Source organism: Pelecanus crispus, chromosome 1 (assembly GCF_030463565.1).
Source record: "Pelecanus crispus isolate bPelCri1 chromosome 1, bPelCri1.pri, whole genome shotgun sequence".
Taxonomy (NCBI): Eukaryota; Metazoa; Chordata; class Aves; order Pelecaniformes; family Pelecanidae; genus Pelecanus; species Pelecanus crispus.
Window position 1 is genome coordinate 227,799,459 of NC_134643.1, and position 16,730 is coordinate 227,816,188.

General features: G+C 68.3%; 3 protein-coding genes across 3 annotated transcripts; 2 read left to right on the forward strand and 1 right to left on the reverse strand.

The window, feature by feature from the left end:
* Positions 1-1,295: 1,295 nt before the first annotated feature.
* On the forward strand, positions 1,296-8,254 carry TPP1 (tripeptidyl peptidase 1). Its single transcript, XM_075720530.1, has 13 exons — positions 1,296-1,306; positions 1,621-1,710; positions 1,779-1,918; positions 2,268-2,418; positions 3,022-3,143; positions 3,934-4,133; positions 4,376-4,574; positions 5,852-6,040; positions 6,287-6,359; positions 6,673-6,793; positions 7,223-7,381; positions 7,453-7,590; positions 8,114-8,254. Exons 1-13 carry the CDS (start codon positions 1,296-1,298, stop codon positions 8,252-8,254), a joined length of 1,734 nt encoding a protein of 577 aa, XP_075576645.1.
* Positions 8,255-8,500: 246 nt separating this feature from the next.
* Positions 8,501-10,406, forward strand: TAF10 (TATA-box binding protein associated factor 10). The gene is made up of 5 exons (XM_075723991.1): positions 8,501-8,699; positions 9,005-9,162; positions 9,234-9,298; positions 9,445-9,559; positions 10,242-10,406. Exons 1-5 carry the CDS (start codon positions 8,501-8,503, stop codon positions 10,329-10,331), a joined length of 627 nt encoding a protein of 208 aa, XP_075580106.1. The 3' UTR covers positions 10,332-10,406.
* An 827-nt stretch (positions 10,407-11,233) lies between these two features.
* Positions 11,234-16,177, reverse strand: ILK (integrin linked kinase). Its single transcript, XM_075727769.1, has 12 exons — positions 16,082-16,177; positions 14,653-14,818; positions 14,181-14,276; positions 13,929-14,025; positions 13,734-13,817; positions 13,391-13,476; positions 12,955-13,064; positions 12,582-12,709; positions 12,222-12,343; positions 12,036-12,135; positions 11,820-11,950; positions 11,234-11,622 (listed from the first exon to the last, which is right to left on the reverse strand). Exons 1-12 carry the CDS (start codon positions 16,168-16,170, stop codon positions 11,473-11,475), a joined length of 1,359 nt encoding a protein of 452 aa, XP_075583884.1. The 5' UTR covers positions 16,171-16,177; the 3' UTR covers positions 11,234-11,472.
* Between the last annotated feature and the right edge of the window lie 553 nt (positions 16,178-16,730).

Here is a 16,730-nt window from a genome sequence, read left to right on the forward strand (position 1 = left end):
CTGACCAAGACACCCAGTGCCCACAGCTTCCCCACGTCCCCGCGGCCCAGGTGGCTGCGGTGCGAACGCCAGCAGGGCCAGGCAATGGCAGCCCTGGACACGCAGGGCAGGCAGCCGTGCTCTGCCACTGGCGCCGTGCCTCCTGGCTCTGGCTGGCCTCGCTGGTGACGCCCAGCCTCCGCGCACAGAGGACAGCCTGGGCACTCATGCCCTGGGCTGCAGCCCGCTCGTACGGCTCGCTGCCCCAGAGCCTGGGGTAGGCACCGAGGGAGCAGGCCCCACGGGGAGCTCCGACATTCCAGCCGCTTCCCTGGAGCCGCCCCTCGCAGCAAGGCTCCAGCGAGGCGCCAGCCTCGCAGAACGGGGACCTCCAGCCCTGCCCTCTCTCTGCAGGCCCTGCTGCTCCCGAGCATCCCTCCCTTGGCAGGGCCTGCTTCCCCCAACAGGCATCGTGCCCCCGGCGGGGGTGCCGGGCAGGCCCCCTGCCCCTCCCCAGCTGGCCCCCAGCCCGGGCTCCTCAGCCCCTCCTGTGTGGGACCCCTGCCCCCAGCCCCGGGCCTGCATGGGACCACCGGCCCTACACGGGCCCTGCCCCGCAGCCCACACCCCCACACAGACCCTGCCCCGCACCCCGCACCCCGCACGGGCCCTCGGCCCGGGGCAGCCGCCGCGGCCGCATCTCCCATCTCCTGCGCGGCCGCTGTGCCCCGGGCTGCCGCGGGAACGGCTCCGCGACGCTCCGGGAGGCGGCCGGGAGAGGGCACCGGGGAGACCGGGGCCGGGGCAGCACGGACCGGACCGGACCCGCGCCGGGAGGCGGCCGGTGCCGTACCCGGGCAGCCTCTCCGGGCCTGCGGCGAGCGGCCCCGCTGGCGAGTGGCCGGGAGGGTGGGCTGGCACCGGTCCCGGTGCTCTCGGCCACGCCACGGTCCGGTCCGGTCCGGTCCGGTCCAGTCTAGTCCGGTCCGGTCCGGTCCGGTCCGGTCCTGCTCGGTCCGCTCCGCTCCGGTGCGGTGCGGCGCCCCTGGCCACGGGCTGCGGCCCCACGGCCCCGGCGGGGGCGCTGCTCACCACGTGACCCTGGCTTCGGCCTCCTCACGTGACCGGGAATCAGGCGCCCCCACACGTGATCGGGGCGCTGCGGCGGGAGGCGGCGGGATGGCGCGGGGGTAACGGGGCCGGGGCTCAGGCGGGGCTCCATGGCCCGGGGGTAACGGGGCCGGGGCAACGGGGCCGGGGCTCAGGCGGGGCTCCATGGCCCGGGGGTAACGGGGCCGGGGCTCAGGCGGGGCTCCATGGCCCGGGGGTAACGGGGCCGGGGGTAGCGGGGCCGGGGCTCAGGCGGGGCTCCATGGCCCCGGGGGGTCGGGTGAGGATCCCCGGCCCGGGGGTGACAGGGCTCCGGGGCTCAGGCGGGGCTCCATGGCCCGGGGGCCCGGGACTCAGGCGGGGCTCCATCGCCCGGGGGTAACGGGGCCGGGGCTCAGGCGGGGCTCCATGGCCCGGGGTGGCGGGGACCCGGGGGTCAGGCAGGCACCTGGCAGTCCCCGGGTTTCCGTGGTGCCGCCAATGGCCCCGGGGCCGCGCCGGTGCCCGCTCTCCCCTGCCCCCCTGTTGCAGGTGTCGGGGGGTCCCCGCCGTGCTGGCGCTGTGTGCAGCCGCCTGGAGCTGCGCCGCGGGCCTGGCCCTGGAGCGGGACCAGCCGTTCCGGTAGGTGCCGGGATCGCGGGACGGGATGGGGCGCTGGTGCCCGCCTGCTGCTCACAGCCTGCCCGCAGCGTGCCCCCCGGCTGGACCCATGCCGGCCGTGTGAACCCCGGCCACGAGGTGCAGCTGACCTTCGCCCTGCGGCAGCAAGGCACGGGGCGCCTCGCCCAGCTCATCGATGCTGTCTCAGACCCCCGCTCGCCACGATACGGTAACGGCCATGCACACTCGCCATGGTACAGTAATGGCCATGCACACTCGCCACGGTACGGCAACGGCCGTGCACACTCGCCATGGTACAGTAATGGCTGTGCGCACCCGCCACAATACGGTAACGGCTGTGCGCACCCGCCACGATATGATAACGGCTGTGCGCACTCGCCACAATACGATAACGGCTGTGCGCACTTGCCACGATACGGTAACGGCTGTGCGCACTTGCCACGATACGGTAACGGCTGTGCGCACTCGCCATGGTACAGCAACGGCCGTGCGCCTGAGCCCTGCGGCCCCACCAGGCCCCGCAAGCAGGGTGCGCTGACCCTCTCTGTGCCTCGCAGGCCAGTACCTGTCCCTGGAGCAGGTGCGGGACCTTGTCCAGCCGTCCCCAGCCACGCTCATGGCTGTGCTGAAGTGGCTGCAAGGCCATGGTGTTGAGAACTGCAGGAGCGTCACCACCCTCGATTTCCTGGAGTGCTGCATGCCAGCGAGGTGAGCCCTGGGTGGGGCTGGGCCCCGCTGTGGTGGCCGTGCCATTCCCACGAGAGCAGGAGAAGCCAGACCCTGCCCCTGCTGTGCGGTGCAGGCCGGGTGACGGAGGGCTGAGCCGCATTTCTGCCCGGGCTGAGCCGCATTTCTGCCCAGGTTGTGAGGGCTCCGTGGCCAAGAGCTGGCTGCCTGCGTGCCCCCCACGCTCCCAGTGCTGGGGGGAGTCGTAGCCGGTGATCTGCGGTACTGGAAACAAGGCGTGCATATCTGTTAGGTGCTTGGGCCAGCCCTGCACCTCCTCTTGCTTTCTGTGGGGCTGCAGAGTCCCCGCTGGAGGACTGGGGATAGAGTTGCGGGGGACCCTGCGGTGTCAGAGCTCTGGTTCGGTTTGGTGGTGGGAATTGGTCAGGTATGGAGGGTGCTCGTTGCTTTACAAGGTCAGCTGTGCTGGTGGGGAGCGGAGCTCGCCCCTGACTCGTCCTAGCAGCAAGCAGGGTGGAAAGGGTGTGGGAAGCAGGGCAGAGAACGGGCACGCTGCTGGACAGGCGCGCTCACAGCCGTCCCGGCAGCACGAGTCCTCACACGGTGGCTGTCCCTGTGTTGCAGCATGGCGGAGCACCTCCTGCCAGGGGCTGAGTTCCACCGCTACGTGAAGGGCCAGCGCAGCGTTGTGCGCTCCCCGCTCCCCTACGCTGTCCCCGAGGAGCTGGCTGAGCACGTTGACTTCGGTACGTCCTGCACAGGGGAGCTGACGCTGCCCAGAGCTCTCACTGCCTGGGGTGCGGGTGGGAGGTTGGGCATTGAGCAGCCAGGACGCCGTCTCGGTGGCCCGGAGGACGGTGTGGCCCTCCAGCCATGGTCCCAGCTGCCCCTAGCCCCCCTGAGGAGCTTTGTGCGTAGGATATAGATGCCCCATCCCTGGAAACGTTCCAGGCTGGGTTGGACGGGGCTCTGAGCACCCTGATCCGGTTGAAGATGTCCCTGCTCGGTGCAGGGGAGCAGGACTAGGTGACCCGTAAAGGTCCCTTCCAACCCAAACCACTCCGATTCTACGGACAGGCAGCAGCCAAAGTGAGCGTCTCTTACTGGTGCTCCTGGGCCTGGACGCTCAGTGCGGGGAGTTCAGGTGCAGGCTGTCTGCGGACGTGCAGCTGATTCTGAGGTGGAAAAACTCGGTCCTGTGAGCCCCTCTGTGTGGGCTGCCACGGCCGTCCCACGAGGAGAGCAGAGGCTGCCAAGCTGCGGTAGCGGCCTGGCAGCGGGGAGCCTGAGCTGCGCAGCCTGGGAATACCTGTGAGGACTGGCGAGGAAGCCGAGGGAGGACTTGCCCACCTTCTGTGCAGCACTCGGGGCAGGTGCTGCAGGGCATGGGCTCCCCCGAGCCCCGCTGCAGGCCGGCGCTCTCGGACATGAAGCCTGAGTAAAGACGGTGAAGGGGGAGCCGAGGGGCCGCAATACCGTCCTCCCAGAGCTCTGGGCCCTGACAGCTGCTGCTTTTCCTGCTTGTTTGCACACCAGTGGGTGGTCTGCACCGGTTCCCCGCGGAGAGAAAGGTGGTCAGCAGAGCCTGGGCCAAGAAGGAAACGGAGTCAAGGCAGCACTATGGAGGAAGAGCGGCTTTCCACCTGGGCGTGACGCCTTCCATCATTCGTAAGAGATACAACATGACAGGAGGAGATGTCGGGCTGCTGCCAAACAACAGCCAGGCCTGTGCCCAGGTAACTGGTGGAGCCAGTCCAGGTCAGAGGCCCGTAGGCCGCGGGTTGGTGCTTCTGCAACGCTTGCTGTTCTGGTGGTCCCCGCACAGCTGTGGGGATTCCTCACGCAGCTGGTGGGAGCAGCCGGTGGGCTGGCATTTCACAGACCCGTGCTGGGCCAACTTTCTAAGTCGGGAGAAGAAACTTACCTTGTTTTTTCAAGAGAAAATGAGAAAAAGCTTGTCCACTGCTTGTCCCCCCAGTTCTTGGAACAGTACTTCCACCAGGCTGACTTGGCTGAGTTTATGCGGCTCTTTGGCAGCAGCTTTGGCCACCGCTCTCAGGTTGACCAAGTGGTTGGGCACCAGGGCAAGGGCAAGGCTGGGCTGGAGGCCAGTCTGGACGTGGAATACATCATGAGCACGGGTGCCAACATCTCCACGTGGGTCTTCAGCAATGCAGGTACTGATCCCCCTCCAGAGTTGCCCCGTGACTGCTTCCATGCGTCCCACTTGCTGTAGCACCAACGCACCCGCCTGCTGTTAAGGGAGGCACTTGCTCTCTGCATAAAAAATGTCTGTGCTAAGTCTGCCCCGTGTCTCTCAAAGGGGAACGCCCGGGGGGGTGCACACAAACGGCACGCTGGCTGCGGTACCTCGCCAGAATGCTTGCCCAGCTGCTGTGGGCACGTACCTTGTGGGCTTCCAGAGTTGGAGCTGATGCTGGTTTCTAATAGCTCGTAGGGAAATCATCTTCCGTTGATTTGTGTAGTTGCTTTTGAGCCCATGTGAGCTTTCAGCGTCCAGAGTGTCCTGTAACAGGGACTTCCAGGCCTCGACGGCACAATGTAAAGCAGTCGCTTCACTCTGCTGTCTTTCTGTGGAGGGAGAGCATAGCAACTGTGTCATTTTACTTTTTTCCTGCTTCTTTGGGGTTGAAGCTGGTCTCTCACCCATGAATCTACCAGTAGAGTGAATAAAGAAGAGTAAGGCAATTTGAGAAAACAAGGTTGCAAAACAGCCTGCGCAAACACGGCTACGGTGCTGTAGGACAAAGCGTGATCTGTCCCGGATCAGACACTGCCTGAACAGGAGACGGAGCGCCCTTAGGACTGCCAGCTCTGTCTTCCTGATGGTGAAGGCGGGCGCAGCTCTGCGTGATGTTCCGCCTCATCCGTGCAGTTAGCGATGTGGAAAGGGTGCGGAGACAGGCAGTTACAGCGGCAGCTGGGAGAGAGAAGGGGCGGCTGGGGCTCTGCTCTCCCCTCCTCCTGGAGAGGGATGAGGGGCAGGAAGGGACCTGGGCAGATGGAGATGGAGCCCAGTGTTGTGGGTAGAGGAGCCAAGGCCTGGCTGAGTCTCGGAAGGGCTGCGTGGCTGCCGGGATGCCGAGGGTGCCTGCAGCCCTGTCACAGATGCTCAGAGGAGTGGATGAGCGTAGACCCCCTGCTCTGGGGTTCGGGGCGACCCTTCCACCAGCGCCGCTGGCAGAGCTGGAGCCTGGCGCCATCCACCGTGACAATCCCCGAGGTGAGCCGTGCTTGCCAGCAAGAGCTCACAGGAGAGCTGCAGAGCAGCGGTGCTGTGGATCTGCTCTCTGTAGGCAGGGCAGGAGCCGGAGGACCTTCAGCTCCTGGTGCCGGTGGTGCTGCTGAGGCATGGTGCCCCCCACGCCATCCCCCGCTTTCCCTCGAGCCTGGTGTCCTAGGAGCTGCCCCTGTCCCCCCTCTGTCTCTGCAGGGAGGCACGAGAGCCAGGAGCCCTTCCTGGCCTGGCTCCTGCTGCTCAGCAACATGTCGTCGCTGCCTTGGGTGCACTCCGTGAGCTACGGGGATGACGAGGACAGCCTGTCGCTAGCCTACATGGAGCGTGTAAACGCGGAGTTCATGAAGGCAGCTGCCCGGGGCTTGACCATCCTGTTTGCCTCAGGTGCGTGCTGAGCATGGTGCAGGCGCCTCCAAGGGTCCCGGCAGCGTCCGAGGGTCCCGGCGCAGTGGGGAACCTCTGTGGCGAACACCGAACGGGGATGCTCTGCCTCTGGGCAGCCGGGATCCCCTGCCTGGCAATCCCAGCCTGGACGGTGGGGAGAGCCCTTCCCCCAGTCGCTCCCGGGAGCGTTTGGTGGACGAGGGGCAGCTCCCGTCTGCCGGGTTACCGCGCTGTCTCTGTCAGCAGGTGACGACGGTGCTGGCTGCAGAAGGGTGCCTGGTGGGAACCACACTTTCCGGCCCAGCTTTCCAGCCTCAAGGTAGATGTGGGGGGGAACCTTGGTCCTCTGGAGACGGGGGGCTCTGCGCAGAGCTGGCTGCTGCAGCTCACCCGCAGCTGGCGCCAGCTGAAAGCTGCCGGCGCGTCGAGCCCCGGCCCGTGGCCGGCCGTTGCCTCGAGCTGGTTTTGAGCCCCTTTGGGGGACTCCCGAGGGAGTCCCCTGCCTGGGGACGCTCGCAGGCCTCGGAGCTGGGGGCACCTGCGCAGCTCCTCGGGAGGTGGCCGGTGCGCGGGGTGCCGCCGAGGCCCCCGGCAGTGGCGTGCCCACCCACGGTGCCCACCTGTGCCCCCAGCCCCTACGTCACCACCGTGGGCGGAACGTCCTTCAAGAACCCCTTCCTGGTGACCGCAGAGGTGACGGACTACATTAGCGGGGGGGGCTTCAGCAACGTCTTCCCCATGCCCGATTACCAGGTGAGGAGGCGCCCGCTCTGCCGGAGCTGGGGGCCGCGGCTGGGCCCGGGGGCTGCGCGGCGCGCGGTGCGGGTGACGGCGGCGGCGGTCAGCGCAAGCGGCCCCGGGGCTGCGCCGCGGGCCGGGGGCAGGAGGGACGGAGGCGAGCACGGGCATTGGGCATTGAGCAGCCAGGACGCCGTCTCGGTGGCCCGGAGGACGGTGTGGCCCTCCAGCCATGGTCCCAGCTGCCCCTAGCCCCCCTGAGGAGCTTTGTGCGTAGGATATAGATGCCCCATCCCTGGAAACGTTCCAGGCTGGGTTGGACGGGGCTCTGAGCACCCTGATCCGGTTGAAGATGTCCCTGCTCGGTGCAGGGGAGCAGGACTAGGTGACCCGTAAAGGTCCCTTCCAACCCAAACCACCCCGATTCTACGATGCCGTCCCCAGGCTGCTGCCGTCCGGCGTTTCTTGCGCTCGGCCTCGAAGCTGCCGCCCGGTTCCTACTACAACAGCAGCGGCCGCGCCTACCCCGACCTGGCCGCGCTCTCCGACAACTACTGGGTGGTGACGAACCGCATCCCGCTGCCCTGGGTGTCGGGCACGTCGGTAAGGAGCAGCCCCCGGTGCCGGGCGGCGGCGGCCGCGCTGCCGGGGGCTGAGGCTGGCGTGCCTGGCAGGCGTCCACGCCGGTGGTGGGGGGCATGGCGGCCCTCATCAACGACCGGCGGCTGCAGCGGGGCCTGGCGCCCCTGGGCTTCCTCAACCCCGCGCTCTACCGGCTGCAGGAGCGGGGCCAGGGCGCTGCGCTCTACGACGTGAGCGGGGCCGGGGGTCGGGGGCCGGGGGCCGGGGCCGGGGGCCGAGGTCGGGGGCTGCGGCCGGGCCGGGCTGGCGCCCGCGGGGGCCGGTGGGGAAGGCGGGGGCTGCGGGGCGGGGCCGACAGCGGCGGGCGGGGGGGTGTGTGTCCTGGGGGGGGTGTCCCGGGCGGGGGGGGTGTCCCGGGCGGGGGGGGTGTCCCGGGCGGGGGGTGTCCCGGGCGGGGGAGGTGTCCCGGTGGGGGGGGTGTCCCGGGCGGGGGGAGGTGTCCCGGTGGGGGGGGTGTCCCGGGCGGGGGGGGGGTGTCCCGGGGGGTTCTCCACGGGCTTCCCGCGGGGGGCGGGGTCCCGTTGCGCTGCTGGGGGTGCTTGGGGGGGGGAGGTGTCCAGCGCGTGTCCGGAGCTGGATCCGTTGCTGCCTGGGGAGGGGGCGGCCCTTGCCCCGGGGGGGTGCCCCGGGGGGTCCCCGAGTCCTCCCGGGGGCTGCGGGAGCCCGTCCCCGCGCTGAGGCCCGCCCCCGCAGGTGACGCAGGGCTGCCACCTCTCCTGCCTGGACGGCACCGTGCAGGGACAGGGCTTCTGCGCCGGCCCCGGCTGGGACCCGGTCACGGGCTGGGGGACGCCCAACTTCCCGCGCCTGCTGCGGGCGCTGCTGGCGCCCTGACGCGCGGGGGGCGGGGGCCGCGCGCGCGCTGTCCCGGCCGGCGCCAATAAAGCCGCGGGGCCACGCCCCTCGCGTCCCCTCTGTGCCGCGCGCGGGGCGGGGCGCGGCGGGGCCAATGGGGCGGGACGCGTGGGGCGGGGCGCGGAGCGGCTGGGCCAATGGGGTGGGGCGCGGCGGGGCCAATGGGGCTGCGCGCCGTGCGCAGGCGCGGGGCAGGCGGCGGCCGGTGTCGCGCGGCGGCGGGCGATGAGCGGCAGCGCCGAGGCCGACCCCGCGCCCGCGGCCCCGGCCGCCCCGGCGCCGCCCGCCCCCGCGCCCGTCCCCGCCGCCGACAACAAGCCCAGCCCGGCCGCCGGCGGCAGCGGCGTTCCCGGGGCGCCCCCGGGCGCGGTGGGCGGCGCGGCGCGGGGAGCCGAGGGCGGCGCGGCTGGCGGGAGGGGGCCCGGTGAGCGCGGGGGGGGGGCGGGCCGGAAGGGCCGGGCTGCGGCGCGCCCGGAGCCGGGGGGGCGGTGGCGGCGGCGGGGGGGGGGGGCGCTGGGCGGGGCCCGGCCCGGGAGCGCGGGGGCGGCGGGGCGCGGGGCCCGCGAGTGGGCGGCCCCGGGGGACCGGACCCCCGCGCAGGGGCCTCCCGCGGGGGGCGCGGCCCGAGCTCGGGCCCCGAGCCCGCAGGGTCCGGGGGCGCGTGGGGGGTCCCGGCAGGCGGGGCCGGGGCTGCAGCCGGGGCCCCCCGCTGAGCGCCTGTGCCCGCAGCGCCCGTCTCCGCAGCGGTGGCCGCCGGCCCCCCCGAAGGGGCCATGTCCAACGGGGTCTACGTGCCACCCAGCGCGGCCAACGGGGACGTGAAGCCGGTGGTCTCCACGACGCCGCTGGTGGACTTCCTCATGCAGCTGGAGGATTACACGCCTACGGTACGCGGGCCGCGCGGCGGCGACGGGCTGCCACCGGGAAGCAGAGTTCCTCCAGCTTTTCTCTTGTGCAGATCCCAGACGCTGTCACGGGCTATTACCTCAACAGAGCGGGATTCGAGGCCTCTGACCCACGCATGTAAGTGGCACCAGGCGTGCTAGAGTGTGGCCTCGGGGGCCCTGTGTGGGGTCTGATACCTGGGGACCCCGACAGAAACGCCTTGATCCCGGCGGTGCTCTGTGCCGTCTGTCTGAAATTACCCCTTCTCCTTCTCTGCTGGGTAGCATTCGTTTGATCTCTTTGGCGGCACAGAAGTTTATTTCTGACATTGCCAACGATGCGCTGCAGCACTGCAAGATGAAGGGAACGGCCTCCGGCAGCTCCCGCAATAAGAGCAAGGTGAGGGAAGGACAGAACGGCCGCTCGGACGAGGGGAGACGGCCTCTCCTGGGCCGTAGCAAGCCAACCGTGCCGCCGCTGAACGCGGGGACGTGGGCTGCAGAAAGTCTTAAACCTGTTGTGCTCCTGAAGGGTCAGCACGGTTGCCAATGAGCTCGGGCTCTGTTGGTGGAAAAGGGGCGCTGGTGGGAAAATGAGGGGGGCAGCGGAATTGTGGGATGTGCTTTGATGGCTTCACAGGAATGTGCGAGTAGCTGCACCTCATCAGACCGAGGGCATCTAGCCCTGCGTCCTCCCTCTGACGGCAACCGCAACTCGGATGCTTGGGGAAAAACATAAACGGGGAGCAAGCACGTAGCCGTAGTTTCTGGGAATTCTCCCAGTCATCGTCTGTTTGTGGTTTGGGGGCCTCATGAGGGCAATGTAATTTATCTTTATAGCGTTGAGTAATGCTCAGTGTTTCTGTCCGTTGAGCAGCTGAGGGCACAAAGCAAACAAAACGTGCAGTACTTAGGAGCTGGTTAATGCCCTAAATGCTGCTCTGCAGCTGCTTCTGGGAATTGTGCACATGCAGGTCACCACAGCTTGTAAGGGAAAAGTCCTAAACCCACAAGGTTTTGCGGAATGCCTGGCAGCCTAGATTGCCCTTTGTTGCGACTGACGCTATTCCTTGTCCCTTCAGGATAAGAAGTACACGCTGACCATGGAAGACCTGACACCAGCACTTGCAGAATATGGCATCAATGTGAAAAAGCCACATTATTTCACATAAAGACTGAGGGATTGTCACTGGGAACTTTTTTAGGGTTGCTTCTGTGCCATTAAACAGCAGGGTGGGGGTTTTTTGTGGAAAGGCATCTCGTCTCCTGCCCATGTGCTAACGCCCTGCCTACAGGCACAGCGGCGCACAAGCTGGCCTGCTAGGGCTTCCCTTCTCGCTACGCCAACACAAGTTGGTCCCGTGCCTCTGAAAGGCCCGCTGCAGAGAGGGCCGGGTTGCAGGGCTCGCAGCTGGTGGCCCGTAGTTGCACCTTGTGCCGTTCCCAGGAGGGCTTAGCCGTGCCCCGAGAAGCTGCAGGGAAGTGGGCATAGCAGGAATGGGACTCCCAACCCTCTTCATTCCTTCCTCCCAAGCATCCCTGTTGGCTCAAGAGAAACGCTCGGAGGCCTCCGCAGGCAGCACTGCAGCCTGGGCCCTTCTCTCAAAAGGGGGTGCTGGTAGCCCGCCTGCTTTCCTTGCTCCAGTCCCTGCGGGAGGGCTGCTGCAGGCACAGACTCCGCAGAGTCCTCCTCTCCGGACGCTGGGCAGCCCCCGCGTCAGCCTTCCCCCCCCTTTCCGTGGACGCTGCCCTGTGCACCTACGCGCCCCTCCACCAGCAGCCGGTTTCCGTAACAAATTTTATTTCAGATGCTGGCGGCTTTTCCGCATGGCCTGGATGGAAACGATAAAGAGTGAAGCGCGAAGCTGGGGTGGTGCTGGGCGCAAGAGGCAAGCTTCACCCCGCTGTCCTTAGCAGGAAAGAGCACCAGGGCTGGGCGTTGCCTGGTGTGAGCCTGTTACGGGGTGCGCTGCTCCGGGCCTGGGCACGAGGAGGACAGCGTGGCTCCACAGCCCCGTCCCAGCCTCGCAGGCAGCAGAGCCCAGCCGTGCTCCGTGGTGGGCCAGGCCTCCTGCTCAGTCTCTGCCCGTAGCTGCCAGGGAGGATGGAGGTGCTGCCGCAGATTCGGTGCTACTGTCTGAAGCCCGCAGAGCGGCTCCAGAGAAGGCAGCGTCTGTACCGTGTGTCCGTGGCTGGCTCAGGGTGAGGGGGCGTTCCCTGCTCCCCCTGGGCTCTGGGGTTAAAGAAGGCACTTGGGGGCGGCGGGGAGGGAAGCATGGCAGCGTCAGCTGGCTGGGAGGCACCCCCCCCCCGCTACTTCTCCTGCATCTTCTCCAGGATAGGCACGATCATGTCAAACTTGGGGCGCTTGGCTGGGTCCTCGTTCATGCAGATCTTCATCAGCTTGCAGATGTGCGGGGATATGCCGGGTGGGATGGTCGGGCGCAGCCCCTCCAGTGCCACCTGGGAGCACGGGGAGCGGGGCAGGATCAGAGATCTGGACCCAGCCCCGCAGCCGACGGGCGCAGCCCGCTGCGGGAGGAGCGTCGGCGGGCCCTGCGTCGGCGGGCCCTGCGTCCCCTCCCCGCTGGCTGCTTGGGCCCCGCTACGCCCTGGCCATCTGGTCCGGACCGGTGGATTTTGCCCAGCCCTCTCCTCACCTTCATGCCGATCTCCATGTTGGACAAGTCTGCAAAGGGCACCTCACGGGTCACCAGCTCCCACAGCAGCACCGCGAAGCTCCACATGTCAGCCGAGCGCCTGTTAATTTCCTCTGGCTTCTTCTGCAAGGCTGTAGGGAATCCGGCACGGGGGGCTGAACGGGGCTGGGGGCGAGGAAGGGGCCAAGCAGCAGGAGGGGCCTGCCATGCACTTACCTTCTGGTGCCACCCAGGCGGGCGCGTACATCCGCCCCGGGCACTGGAAGGAGAACTTCACGTCAGCCATGCTGATCCGTGCTGTCATGTCGTCGTCGATCTGGGGAGACAGGGGTGGTCAGAGGGGAGCCTGCCCTGCCCCCGTCTGCAGGAGAACGGGCTGGGCCGCGCGACGCTGACGCTCACCATGATGCTGCGGCTGTTGAGGTGGTGGCGTGGAATGAGGGGCTCCAGCGTGTGCAGGAAGGCCATGCCCCGTGCAATGTCAAAGGCGAATTTCACTGCCTGCATCTGGTCCACCACAAAGTCTGCGGGGAGGGAGGTGGCATGGGGGGTAGGTGCCACGTCACTCGCAGCGTGCGTGGGGCGGAGGTGGTGCTGACACCGCACGCGGGGCGTGGGGAAGTCGTGTGGACTGGAGACCAAGCTCACCCCGGGCCCACCCTGGTGTTGCGGCTGGAGGGGCCCCTGCCACCCCCCAAACACAGGGAGCAGCAAATTCTCAAGGCTGGGGGACTAGCCTGTGTCACCCCCATCGGCACTCACTTGTCCCCTCATGTAACACGTTGTAGAGGGAGCCGTAGGGCATCCAGTGGCTGATGACAATGGGGTGGGGCGCCGGGGGGGACTGGCAGGCGCCCAGCACCGGTAGCACGTTGGGGTGAGAAAAGATCCTGCAAGAGAAGTGACAGGCCTGAGAACAGCGGGCGCTGCCCGCGCCCCCTCATCGCCCCCCTGCCCTCCGCGCTGCTGCCAGTGTGCCCATCTCCCAAGGGCCCCCTTGCAGCCCTGGGCGCTGCTCCGGAGCGCTGCCACCCGGCCCCGCGGACCTGCTTGGCTCCTGCCGACCTGACTCCTCTGGAGATGACACCCGCCCTGGAGAGCCGCGGCTGCCCTGGGGAAGGACGCGGGCACTCACCGCAGCTTTGGGTATTCCTCGTTGAAGTCTCGGCTCTTCCGAGTTGTCCAGTCCCGGATTTTCAGCGTTTTGATGGCAATGTCATTGCCTTGCCAGCGCCCTTTCCACAGCTGCAGGGAGACGGGTGGGGGTCACTGCGAGAGGGCACGCAGCCCCCGAGCACCTCCCAGCCCCTTGCGCAGGGCTGCGGGGGCCCACGGAGCCCACAGGACCGACGGGTCCACAGCAGCGTGGAGCGACTGCCGCAAAGCGTGAGAGCGAACCCCGGCCTCGCGGGCCCCTCTCTCTGCGTGCGCTGGCCCCACGCCTGGATGTGGAAACCCACCACGCAGTCGTGCCCCAGTTCTGCACGCCGCAGCCAGCCGGGGGCTGGGGAGAGAGCAGCGGTCCGCGTGGGTGCAGCCACCCTGTCCTGGGGGGCAACAGGCCTACGTACCTCTCCTGACTGGTTCTCGTTGAGTTTTTGGCCAAAGTTCAGCTGTTTGAAGTCTATTCCAGCAAGTTTGTTGAGAGTCCCATTTCCTGTAAGGAAAGGAGGAGATGCAGCCTGCGGCTGCACGGACCTTCCTCCTGGCGTCCACCTGGGACCGCAGATGGCGGCAGCACCGGGGAGATGCCTCACTCCCGTGAGCAGCCACGTTCAGCCAGGGGATTTCCAGCTCCAGAACGAGCCATTTGCGGTGCAGGCTGCCGCCCCCTCCCCAGCAGCCCTCCCTACCGCGCAGGAGAGCTGCGCTCTCCCTGCAGCAGCACCCCGTCAGGGAGGGCTCTGTCCTTACTGGGACGCGTGCGGGTCGTGCCCTTCCAGAAGGTGTCCTTGTAGGGGATCTTGGTGAGGCTCTGGCCCAGCTTCTCGGCACGCTCTGGAGGGACAAGGAGTTCGGCAGCACAAGCAGAGCGCGGGCTGATGCTGAGCGCAGGGGCTGCAGCAGGAGCCAGAGGCAAGTTGTGGGATCAGGACGAGAACCTCCTACCTTTCAAGGCCTCCCGCAGCGGTGTCTTGGCTTTGTCGATGGGCGTCTCGCCGTATTTGTTAGCAACGCTGACCAAGGCCCCGTTGCCCACCAGGTCCTGAGGGAGGAGAAAGCAAGCAGCTGCAGTTTGCTGTGCTCAGCCTCGTCATACACTCCCAGCCTCCTGCCTCGCCCCTGCTCCCCCTCCCCGTGCCCCCCTCAGCCACCTCCCCCACCCTGGGCTCCTGCCGGTGCCCGAGGGCCTCCACTCACCTCCGCCACCTGGTCATGTCCCCAGAAGCAGGCATAGTGCAGAGGCGTGTTGCCATGCTCGTTCACGGCATTGATGTCTGCTTTGAACTGGATCAGCTGGGGGCAGGAGGACAATCCCCGTAAATCCAGAGCAGTTCCCCTTCCCCTCAGCACCTCGCCCGGGAGAGGGCAGGAGCACCAACAGCAGCACGTTTGCGGCCCTGGTGCTGGCCAGGTCTGCTGCTGGGGGGGCGCCGAGGCCGGATGCAGAGCTTTTGGGGGGACGGCGGAGGTGCTCGGAGGTGCCGAGGTGGGGAAGCAGTAAGCTCACGGCAAGGAAGCCGGCAGGCGACTGGGGAGCGAGTCCCGGGCGGGCAGGGCAGAGGGCTGCGCGGAGCCCCTCTCGGTTTGCCACGGGGCCGCGCAAGGCACGAAGCGGGTGCCCGGGGGGCAGTGGGGAAGGGGCAGGGCGCTGGCCGCAGGAGGCAGGTACCTTCTGCACGATGTCGCGGTGGCCGTGGCTGGCAGCCAGGTGCAGCGGGGTGTCGTCACCGCGGTTCATGACGTTGATGCGTGCTCCCCGCATGATGAGCATGTCGACCACGTTGGAGCGGCCCTCGCGGCAGGCCCAGTGCAAGGGGCTGAAGCCGTGGTCATCCCTGCGGAGACGGCAGGGACAGCTCTGCTGAGTGGCGGCAGCCCGCCTGCTGCATCCCCTCCCGACCCGGGCGGGGAGGGAAGGGCCGAGCGTGGCCAGGGCGCTGCCGACAGCACCGCAGCTAGGCAGGTACCACCGTGCGTGCCCGCACGCGGGCTGCGGAGCGCAAGGGGACAGGCCGAGCAGCTCTCCTGCTCTCTCCCATCCCCACGAGGGCCCCGGAGGCCCTGGCCAAATCCCATCTTCTCCAGGGCTGAATCACGGAGACGCTGGCAAAAGCCAGATCCCCTCCCCCGTCCCCCCCTCAGCTCCTGCGGTGCCTGGCCAAGTAAGGGAGGAGGAGACCAGCCAGGCCTTAAAAGGAGATTAGGGTCTGGCAGGCGGGGGCCACCGCATCCCCGGCTCCCCTCCAGCTCCCCAGCACAGCAGCCCCCATCTGCCCCCCACCCGCACCGCCCCTGCAGGCAGGCAGGGCAGGCAGCCCCGCAGGCAGGGGACACCCCGGCACAGGCACCCGGGACCGAAACGCCCCAGTGGCCCCAGTCCCTCGGGCACGGCCCGTGGGACTGGGACAGCCCTGTGTGACTGGGACCCCCGGCAGGCACCGGACGGCACGGCCAAAGGCAGGGCCCTTGCCCAGAACGAGCTCAGCAAAGACGCTGACGCGGCCTGACAAGGGATCTTTGGCGCGTGGCAGAAGGCTGTGCCTGCTAACAGCCAGCGGAGACGTCTGCTCTAAACCTCGCGCCCGGCCTAAACGCTGCTCCTGAGACAGGCGGGCAGCACGCCGGGCCGCGCAATCCCGTGGGAGCTCCTGGAGCAGGGGACGCGCTGTGAGGAGAGCTCTGGGGCAGGGCGCAGGTCAGCCGGCCCCGCCGTCAGGCCCGGGCTGTGCTTCCACACATCAGCTGCAGCGCTCCGGGGAGGGGGCACAGCGGAAGCGGTCACCCAGACGCGCCCGCCACCCTGGGGACGGGGAGATTCTCCCCAGCACCCCCAGCCCAACGCCCGGCCAAGACGCGGCCTGTCCCGCGGCCGGGAGCCGCAGGCAGCCGAGGAAGCGGCTGGAGGATGTGCAGCCCTCATGCCTCAGCGATGCGGTAACTTCCTCCCGGCGGGGAGGAGCTGAATCCCACCCCCTCCCCAGGACACGGAGCAGAGCGGAAACGAGCCCCGGCCCCGGTCCAGCGCCCTCGACCCTCGGCGCAGCGGAGGGGGCACAGCTCCCCCGGGGGTCCCGCCTGGGCCGGGGCCCCCTGCTCACCCCTGGTTGAGGTCGTTCTCGGTGTTGTCCAGCCAGAGACGCACGGCCACGGCGTTGCCCTCTCGGCACTGCGTGAAGATGTCGTCCATCGCGGCTCTTGCTGCGGGGAGGGCTGCGTAAGGACGCGGGGCTCCCTGCCCCCCCTTCCCACACGCGGCCCTGGGACCTGGACGCGGCCTCCCGCAGCCCCCCAGCTCCCGGCAGCCCCTCGGCTGGGGCGTCTCCCTGGGGGAGCGAGGACGGGAGCCTCACAGCCCCCTCCTCGTCAGCCCTGCGGAAAACCACGGGGACTACTGAGGGCTGGGGACGGAGCTGGACTCGGAGCCGAAAGGGAAGTTCACGACTGACTCCAGCATCACGGGTGCCCGCAGCAGCTCGCAGGAAGCAGAGCTGGCACGCACGGGCTTATCTGCAGGCCCAGCCAGAGCCGGGTGCCCGTATCTCCCGGGAAGGGGTCGGGAAGCAGAGCTGGAGGAGGCCCAGCACCACCCTGCAGGGATCCCAGGCCCTCCTGACCCCCAGCCCAGGCTTGGCTGCACTTGGCGCAGCATCGCACTCAGGAAACTGGGACCCCAAAGGTCCGCGCGCTCCCCTGCTCTCCGCTCCGATCAGCAGACGCCCCAGCCCCGCGCCCGGCACAGAGCAGGCA